This window comes from Pituophis catenifer, unplaced genomic scaffold, assembly GCF_029215685.1.
Source record: "Pituophis catenifer annectens isolate HBS135680 unplaced genomic scaffold, rPitCat1.0.hap2 SCAF_6, whole genome shotgun sequence".
NCBI lineage: Eukaryota > Metazoa > Chordata > Lepidosauria > Squamata > Colubridae > Pituophis > Pituophis catenifer.
This window is the reverse complement of record NW_027256886.1, coordinates 40150549-40160832: the sequence shown is the minus strand read 5'-3', so window position 1 is coordinate 40160832 and position 10284 is coordinate 40150549. Positions and strand designations below refer to the sequence as shown.

Sequence of the window (10284 nt, the reverse complement as noted above, 5' to 3'; positions counted from 1 at the left end):
TCTTTCATTTGGCCCTACCCACTTTATGGAATGCATGCCACACCACATCATTCAAGGATAATTCAGTTCTGTGCTCGAGACTCCCTCCACATTCAGTATGTCTCCAAATACTATTCATCAGAGAACGAGTGGGGAAGAACTATAATCGCGGGCATCGGGAGGTGGGTGGGAGAATATCCCTTATGTATTTACATTTTACCTCTATGGGAGAGGTTTCAAGAGATTTGGCATTCCTGTTGTAAATGTTCCTAGTAGGAAACACTGGGTTGCATTCTCTTGTTTCAGATAACATGCATTGCACAATTCAGAATCTGAAGCCTACGCCTTGTATAACCTTTAGGAGATAGCCCATATATAAGTGGGCTATCTCCTAAGTGTTTATATATAGGCTATATATAGGTGTTTTAAAACTACTGAATATTTACAAATTTATTTTCCATGTTCTGGAAACAAACCTGTCCACCAATCTGTACTGCTGAATGATCATGTTCTGGCACCAAAATTGCCAACACAATCAGGGAGTGGAGATGGAGACCTCAAATAGGGTAGTGTGCTTAACATTGCAATTCTTACTTTCAAAAGCAATCCTACCATATTCCCATATTTTAAAGTTTTGTTGTTTAATTCAGTTTCATTGGCTGCTTATATTCCATTTTCCTCCTTGGACTGTTGCAATCATTGACTTAGATCGTTATTTAGATGCATGGAATGGATTGACAGAAGCAGCTCTGCATCCACCATTCTGAAAATAATGAGAAACGACTAACCAGATCAATTAAAAACCTGCAGCTGTATGCTTTTATGGGGTCTTTTTTGGCCAACACAAAAAGCTATTCAAGAGTAACAGTAACTAAACATGACAAGTTGTGCTGCTGCAGGTTTTTCATCTTTGGTTATTTTAGAGTTCAAATGTATTTTGTGAATCCATGACAATGGTTTGTCAGTCTGGTCAGTCGTCAAATTATACATGTTTGTATAAACACAAAAATAAATGCTTGGCTCTTCCTTTTCCACCATAGCCTACTGCTCTCTGCAGGATCACACAACCCCATGGCATTTGTGGAGATGAGGGTAGGGGGAAAGATTTCAAGATAGGATCAGAATGATGAAAGCAGGGTTGTAGGATCACCTTGCAAGTCTCACCCTTTTTAACGCATATCTTGATCTTGTTCAAACATATGAAAGAAACAACTTGTGTCATGACACTGATGCTATTTTTGACAGTATCCTTACAGTCCTTTACAAGGGTTAAAAATCACTTTGGGAGGGAGGACTGAGGCAGTATTTCTACCTATCCAGTTACTTATGCTTAAGAATTAGATGCTGATACAGATTTATAGAACAATTCGGTTTCTGTACAAAGAAAAGGGCAACTTAATTGCTTATTTCAGTTAAGACCAGCTTTAGGAAACAAACCTGCAATGTGACCTGGCTTTTCAAGTTGTTAAATATTACCAAATGCACAAAAAAAATATTTTATACAGATTGGCCTTCACTGCAGGTTATGCAAAAAAAACTTCAAGAATTAGTTTCGATTACTTCCTTTATCCATGACATATAATTGGGTACGAGAGTATAAGCTCCGTATTTTCCCACTTCAGCACAACCTTCCCCCCAACTGACAATGCCCAAGAGATACCAGGTATTGTGATAAGACACAGCAAAAGGCCCACCGCTATCTCCTTTGCAAGCATCCTGCCCTTCCTTATCATAGCCAGCACAAAACATGTTGTCCGTAATGAGCTTCTCGGTGGACTGCCGACAGGTCTCCATGCTCACAATGGGCAATCTAACTTTCATGAGAAAGCGAGTTAACTTTCCCCTAGCATAAGTTGCACCCCATCCGCTAACTATTCCATGGGCTACGTCTTCAAGCAGCAAAGTAGCTAAGTTAGGACGAGGAAGGCAAATAGGAAGTACATTCTGGGTAAAAATCACATCACTAGTCAATTGAACCAAAGCAATGTCATTGTTGTAGTTCTGTGAGTTATACTGAGGATGTCTCCAGTAGTGGTGTACTCTCACTTTTTGTTCATCTCGTTCTCGCTGATGTTTGTCAAAGTCTCCTGAAAAGCAAATAAAAGTGTGGGGGGAAAAACTCTAAGGAGGTGCTGACAGTGGAAAACAAGGAAAGTGAAAAACAAAAAAATAAGAATAGCCTTAGATCCAAGTAGAAATAGTGTCATTTGGTTATTGAAATACTGATTCTGTTCATTAAAATGCTTGTAATATATGCAGATTTTTTTCTTAGGCACTTCAAAAACAAGGGAGCTTCTAGCTGAATGACAGCTGTCATACCTTATTTACAGAACTCTATTGGAAATTGAAATGACATCGTCTTCTATTGGTAACATTATCATTGTTCTTCCACTGGTGTTTCCAATTTTTTAGTAGTTTTTTTAAGGAAGAATATAGTATATACTACCATTAGATTATTAGCCCAAAGGATTGTCTTAGAACAAGCTAGGTGATGTCTCTGAAATAATATATGAAAACTTAAAAAGTAGAATGACTGTGGCAAATGAAGGCAAAATATTACCAATAGTATTACCAATACTACTACTACTACTACTACTACTACTAATAATAATAATAATAATAATAATAATAATAATAGTATTACCAATAGTAATAGAAGCCTTGGGAACAGTCCCAAAACATCTGGAGCACCATTTGAACACCATCAGCATTGACAAAATTACCATCAGTCAATTGCAAAAGGCAGCTTTACTTAGAACAGGTAAAAAAAAGGGTATCCTGTGATTAGAAAAGGTATCCTGTGATGATACCTTTAAGACTGAAGACACTGAGAGTGAGTTGGGTGGCCATATACAGAATAGGATAGGATAGAATAGAATAGAATAGAATAGAATAGATGAGTAGAGTAGAGTAGAGTAGAGTAGAGTAGAGTAGAGTAGAGTAGAGTAGAGTAGAGTAGAGTAGAGTAGAACAGAATAATAAAATAAAAATAAAAATAAAAATAAAATAAAATAAAATAAAATAAAATATAAAATAAAATAAAATAAAATAAAATAAAATAAAATAAAATAAAATAAAATAAAATAAAATAAAATAATAAAATAATAAAATAATAAAATAAAATAAAATAAAATAAAATTATATATATATAAATAAATTCACCAAGCAACAACATCTGCCTATCCCAGGTCCTTAGAAAGGACTCGCTAAGTAGATTAAAAATCAAATCCTGTCTAAACTTCTGGAGAACTGTGACCAACCATATTAATCCAGTCAAAACATTTGGCTGATTGTGTGACCAACCATAATAATTTATTACGTTATATGTTGCCCAACTCCCAGAAACTCAGGGCAGTTTATAACTGGTAAACATTTAAAAACAAAGAATAATATTTTAAAAAACCTATCAAAACAGCAGAAAACAAAAGAACAATGATAGTAATGAAAATAAATCCAAAAGGGATCAAAAAGAAAGAAAATTGCATTATAATAGCAATTCTCTCTAAAGGCCTTGGCAAATCGGGTGATCTGTAATCAAGTACACCTGCATAATATACTCAGGCCAGTAAATAATCAGGGTAGAGTATCATTTTATAAAATTAATTAAAGTATATCAATGTTTCTCAATCTCAGCTTTAAGATGTGTTGACTTCCTGGATGGAGAATTCTGGGAGTTAGGTGCTGAGGCTGAGAAACATTAAGGTGTATGTTTGCTTCTATAATTTCAAAGGTTAGAAATACATTTATTTTTTTACAATAGGAATGTGATATCAGAAAAGGAGAATCTACTGCTTCTTTAGGAATACATTGTGGGGAAAAACAAGCATTAGAAGACTGTAATTTTGTTTGTGTCTCTCTACAACTTACCCACTGTAACTTGATGTGGAATAACGGCATCGAAACAGTGTGCTGCGGTAAGTACCCACCGACTACTGATCAAGCTGCCCCCACAAAAACCATAACCTCTACTATTTTGAATCAGTACCTAGGAAAAAAAATAATAATAAATTGTTCTCTAACCCAGCTGCAAATCTGTATGAATTGTCCACTCTCTCATTTCAATTATTTAGCATTGAATCAGAAGTCGATCGTCATACACAAAAATACACGGATGTGAAGCAACATTTCTCATATGCCCACAACAATATTGCAAACCTCCTTTTTCCAATATTCATACAAAAGGACAGCATCTACAATCAGTTGTCCTCCCTTGGGAGGCAAAGGTATCATTTAAGGACAAGTCTGGATGATTTTTAGAGGTCCTGTTGGTATTGTGCTTGTTGAAAGGCAACATTCATGACCTGAGGCTCCAAGTCTACATGCAGTTCTCCCCAACCTTAAAGAGCCCCAGGTCTCTGCAAAAGATGCTGCTAAATATCATGAATATAAGATAATTATGAACTACTGAGAGTTCCAACTTCTGTGTTGTGTCCCTTTTTGCTTTTTGGAATTCATCTCCTAGCTTGCCATTCAGAATTAACTTCCATTGAAAAAGATTGCCCCCTGCTGCTTCATAAAGAAATCTGACGCTGCAATTCTAACAATAAAAAATGAGGCTATTTTATCAAACCCTTTAAGCGCGGTAGTGTTACCTGCCAAGGACATGCTCCTGGGTGGCAGAAAGATCCTCCAACTATTCTGGGGTCTTCCTTATCTGTGTAGTTAATATTTGGCCATCTGAGTAAATCCTCTTCTGTGAAATTTCCTTTCAGCTTTTCCAAGTCATTTTCAGTTTCTGCTGTGAGATTCAACGATCCCGAGGAAGCCCAACTTAACGTCTGATTCCAGTTGGTCATATTCTCATGAATATTCGTTTCATTTTGTGTGATTCTTCCTCCCTCATAAGAACGTGTGGATCGCTTAATCAGCCCACAAGGAAAGCGATCTAAAATCAGGGAAATTAAACAGTGGTGGGATTCAAGTAATTTAACAACCGGTTCTCTGCCCTAATGATTTCTTCCAACAACCAGTTTGCCAAACTGCTCAGAAAGTTAACAACCGGTTCTCCCAAAGTGGTGAGAACTGGCTGAATCCCACCACTGAGATTAAACAGTGTGGATAACTGTACTTAATTTACATTGTGTCCTAATTTATTTTGCTGAAAGAAGAAAAAAAGTTATATGATGATTTATGGGTTTGAGGCAGTGGTGAAATCCTGCCGGTTCTGCCCAGCTTGTGCGAACTGGCAGCAGCGGCAACATGAGGCTCCACCCACCTGCCCAGACGTCATTACTTCCTGGTTTTAACCAAATTTTATTCAACATAATGCCTCATAGTCTGTGCATCTGAAGTAGACAATCTGTTGCTCTTCATGCTGACTGGTTGGAAATTCTGGAACCATAACATCAACCCATTTAGGGAAAACCAGACTGAAAAGGGCTTCTGGAACATTTAGTTTCTAAACCCACATTTTTAAATGATGAATCATTACCTGAGGGGGTACAACTCTTCCCATCTTCATTTAGCGTATATCCTGTTTCACAGGAGCAGATCACACGAACTGAATGTTCGGTATCTTGACAATATTGCCAACACCCTCCATTTTTGTACCAGCATTCAAATTTCTCTGCATTGGAGACAGGGGAGGTGGTTCTTGAGTCATTACTACTTACTCTCTCCAACAGATTGTAATCCTCTAATAATAGGCTATCAGTAATGGGAACCCAATTATCATTTTTAAAATTAGTAGAGGGATCTTCAAGTTATTATTTGCGTGTACCTTTGAGTTAGTCCATGCAGTTTTCTTGGCAATGTTTTTTGGCAGTGATTTGTGATTGCTACCTCCTAGGGATGAGAGAGACAGTGACCGCTCGGTATCACCCAGCTGGCTTTGTACTTAAGACAGGAATAGTACTCACATCTCCTGGTTTCTAGCCCAGTGCCTTCAGGCACTAGACTACACTAAACTGGGTCTCCAGATTCCACTGGATCACCAGTTTAGGGCCCATTTAGTATTATGGCTTACTCCCTAAGAGAAAAGTTGGCATCTCACACCATCTCTCCCAGAATTCTTTGATCCCAGCCTTACCCTCTGCCTTAACATAGCGGCTTAGTTGCTACCACCACCTACTTTCTAGGGGGCCCCTCTACTTGATATTTTCTGCAATCCCAGCGTGTGTGAGATAAGACTCCAGCAGGCTACCATCTTACTAGCAAGTATAAGGGGAATACCAACCCATTTAGAGCAAAAGCAATCCACTTATATATATTAAAAAGAAATACATTTCTATACTACCAACTTCTGACTCTGTGATATGCAACTGGGAATTCAGCCTGTCCTCCTTTGGGGTGGGGTGGGGAGATAGATTAATCACACAATAAATAAATAGAAATGAACATTATTAAAAATATATATATATAAAATATATTTTTAATTTTTTAAAAAGAATGTTATCATTCTTTTTTAACTTTAAGTAGTTACATGCAATACAGATAGTCCTTGACTTACAACAGTTCATTTAGTGACCGTTTGAACTTATAATGGGACTGAAAAAAGTGCCGATGACCATTTTTCACACTTATGACCACTGCAGCATCCCATGGTTACGTGATTTACATTTGGATGATTGACAACTGACTCACATTTATGATGGTTGCAGTGTTCTGGGGTCATGTGATCCACCTTTTGCAACATGCTGATAAGCAAAGTCAGTGGGGAAACCAGATTCACTTAACAACCTTACTAATTTAACAACTGCGGTGATTCACTTAACAAATGTGGCAAGAAAAGCTGTAAAATGGGGCAAAGCTCACTTAACAAATTTCTCACTTAGCTACATAAATTTTGGGCTCAATTGTGGTTGTAAGTTGAGGGCTAGCTGTACAGTTAATGATGGAGGAAATAAAGATACTGAGTTGGTTAAATTACAGAGAGTTCTTCAAGAGAACCTTCAACAGAAAAATGTAGAAGATAAAACTTTGAAAACATACAAGACCTATTTTCCTTGATAATAGCTGATGCATCTTATATTTGCAGCGAAAGTTCTTTGACAAATTGGGGACCAGGCTATTATTTTGGTTCTCTGATCCTATCTACATGACTGCTTTTCCTGACATATGCCCTCTGAACTACCCTTTTATTTCCCTCACTACTATGACTTTTGGCCAACAAAGTCTTGCCAGGTTAGAAAGCTACCCCAAAAGGTAGCTGATTCTTATAACAATAGCAGGTCAGCTAATGTTATACCTCACTCACCTATTTCACACTGATTTCCTCCATACCTTGGGGGACATGTACAGGAATATGTATAGTGTTTGACTGTACATATTCCACCATTTTTACATGTATCTTCTTCTTTACAGGGGTTGGAATCTGTTTAGAAAAAGAGATTTGATGATACAAATCAAATCCAGATAAGTATTTAGAGTAATTTCTTATTTATGCATTAAAGTAGTTTCTTACCCACTTCAGCTTCAATAACACACTACACAATCTAAAATATTAAAATTATAAATAACAACAAAAATAGTAATATCAATGAAATATGAAAATACAGATTAATGAGCAAAGGAGGAAAACTGTAACAGTTCATTATATGAACAATACATTAAAATAATTTTATCACGTAAACAAAATTCTTGCCAGAACAAAAGCAAAATCTTCAATAGATTTCAAAATGTATAAAAACTCAAGATTTATGGGGCCAAAGTTAGCATAGGTTTTTATAAGCTTTAAGTATTAATGAACAATTATTTATGCAGAATACACAGAAAATGAATAAAATTTTTACTTTTGTAATCGAACCAAAACTCCATCTGCAAAATAAATAAAAAATAAAAACAGATGTGATTAGGCCAAAGCACCTTTATAAATTAACTTAAACAATTCAATGTAAGTAATTAAGACACATATGATTTAAAATCAACCTGGTCTATAGAAAAGTCTTGGACACAAAATGGATCTGGCTCTCTGGGTGATTTGCATAGATTATGAGGATTTGCATCAGGAATATAAATCTTTTATTATTGACAAATACAAATATATATGGTACCCACTTCTGAATTATTCTAACCTTCACACATATATTGGGATATTTGGATAGATGTACTTTCCTCTTACACTTGCAAGAAATAATCAGATGTCCCTCCAATTCCATTGCTCACCGTTTTCTCCTTTGACTTGAAAATCTCTTTCGCCTCCTCAAATGAACACTGTTCCTCTCTACATTCTCTCTCCAAATTTCCTGGGAGAATTTCCTCCAAGAAAGTGTTAGCACGTTTCCGAATCCTCAGAACCTGGTTTGCCTTCTCTTTTTTCACAAATACTGTAGATAAAGAGTAAGATATCACTAAGAATTCCAGTTTCTTCAATTCAGGGTAAATATATATTTATATTCACACTGAACATACTGAATATACAGAATACTGCAGGGCTAAACTGGTGGATATGTTTGGTCATTTCTCCTGGGCTTAAATATGGGGGGTGGAGGAGATCCATAAATGAAATATACCGGTATTTAAAAGCATGTGATTGAGTTTCATCTCCAAAATTCATCTCAAAGCAACACTTACGAAATTAAAATAGATAGCTTTGTTCTTAAAGTAACAATCAGAAACATATGGGCTTAAAAATTAACTACGGTTGTTAATACATGATCCATATTGTGACTTCTGGTAATGAATAATAGGTACCTGATAACGAATGTGAAAAGATGATGAAGCAGCAGATTAAGAAAATCAAGGTTGGCCCCAAGGAAATTCTAGCCATTATATATCCAAAGTGAATAGTAGAATATACTGATTTGGAGACAGTCACCTACACATAGGAAACAAGACTAAACAAAATATTCCTCAAGTACTGAGACAAGAAAGAGATAACTGGACAATAAGAATTATGTACATATGAAAAACAAAGATGTGGACTAGCAGAGAAGGCTACAGATCTAGAAATAAAGTGAATAGAAGTCATATCTCCTACAACCAGAAATTAAATGTACTGGAGTCAGGTATTTTGCTTTTTAAGAAAAGACCAACATGTTGAGGAAGATAGAAGATCTGATGCACTAGCACTGGCTATATATACAATGTGTCCAAGTGAGGAAACAACTGAAGAATAGTAGTGCAAGCAAATAAGGCCTATTTCCTTTTAATCTCCTGTTAGAACTGAAGTGTGTAAGAGGTACCCTACAGGAACAGATTGCATTTCATTTTGTTCTGACAGTTGTTGATTATGCTCATTTCATCAAATAACAATTGGCATCTAATAACAGAAACTTTGTCTCTCAGGAAACCAGGTACATATTAAGAGGAACAAAATAAAGGGGGGGGGGAGAAACAGGCAGTTTTAAAAGAAACAGTCTGCTTTTTTGGAACAGATTAGAAATGTTGTGTTCTCTTACCTGATTAGGAAGGAAAAAGTGCTATTTAGAACCGTTACAAAAGCTAGGAAAGAAAGCTATTGGAAATTATATGTTGATGATTAAACTATTGCAAATATTGACATGGACGTTCTGGTCTCAGGATACTATGGCAAAAAGAAAAAAAAAACCACTGCAGCCCAAATATTTTAAAATTAAACAGATTCTAAAAGCCTTTTCCTTACTTGTGGCCTCTCTTTTTTTTTTTTTTTAAATCCTCACATTTTTATGAAACTTGGGAAGGGGGAGGGAAAATCCTTTCCTATCTTTTATTCGTCATTCCACAAATGACCTTTTGAAAGACACTTTCCCACAAAATCTTCTATTCCTCTGCTTTCAAATAGAATGTTTTCTGGATGTCTGCACTTTTATCCCACTGAGTTGTAGTTATTCATGTAGTTTGGTAATATTCTGGTTTTAGTATATGCAAATACCTTGAATTAAAAGTCTTCCTCAACAAGTTTTCTAGCTAGAAGATAATTCATATATCAATATGTGCATTTCTGTATATATACTGTATATCAGAGATTTGGGGGAGGGAAAACACCCCATATCACAAACATGGAAAGGAGTCAATATAAAATATTTAAAATAAGATGGACCAAAAAGTTTTACTCCTAAAACATCTAAGTTAAATATAATCTTCCCAAATATCCAAATATTGTAAGTTTAGTTGATTACTGACATCAAGAGAATCAAATAAGATGAAAAATCACTTTGACATAGGAGCCAATTAAAAGTGATTTGGCAGGAGATAGATCTGAATCCTAAAAAGGTTCTAGGCAGGACAACGTGTCACACCAGGAGCTACAGTATTATGATAGCAGTGGTGCCCCATACACCATTAAGGTGATTAGATTACAATATGGCCTCTTGCCTTCCTTCTGAGAAACAGATTTTGATATGTAGCCTTATATCATGGAAGGCAATTTATAGTACAGGAAAGGGA

The 10284-nt window shown here is 35.9% G+C and overlaps 1 protein-coding gene across 1 annotated transcript; it reads right to left on the bottom strand.

The window, feature by feature from the left end:
• Positions 1–1263: 1263 nt before the first annotated feature.
• Positions 1264–8686, bottom strand: LOC139318624 (coagulation factor X-like). Its single transcript, XM_070946173.1, has 8 exons — positions 8611–8686; positions 8083–8243; positions 7710–7734; positions 7175–7291; positions 5411–5545; positions 4572–4864; positions 3847–3964; positions 1264–2066 (listed from the first exon to the last, which is right to left on the bottom strand). Exons 1-8 carry the CDS (start codon positions 8684–8686, stop codon positions 1519–1521), a joined length of 1473 nt encoding a protein of 490 aa, XP_070802274.1. The 3' UTR covers positions 1264–1518.
• Positions 8687–10284: the final 1598 nt, after the last annotated feature.

What these genes read in the sequence shown, in the direction of transcription:
- LOC139318624 (XM_070946173.1), bottom strand. Translation starts at nt 8,686, where the DNA reads ATGGCTAGAATTTCCTTGGGGCCAACCTTGATTTTCTTAATCTGCTGC. An exon ending in AGGAAATCAGTGTGAAATAG is followed by an intron (nt 5,546 to 7,174) that starts GTGAGTGAGGTA and finishes TCTCCAATGCAG; the next exon opens with AGAAATTTGAATGCTGGTAC. An exon ending in GAAGAGTTGTACCCCCTCAG is followed by an intron (nt 4,865 to 5,410) that starts GTAATGATTCAT and finishes CCCTGATTTTAG; the next exon opens with ATCGCTTTCCTTGTGGGCTG.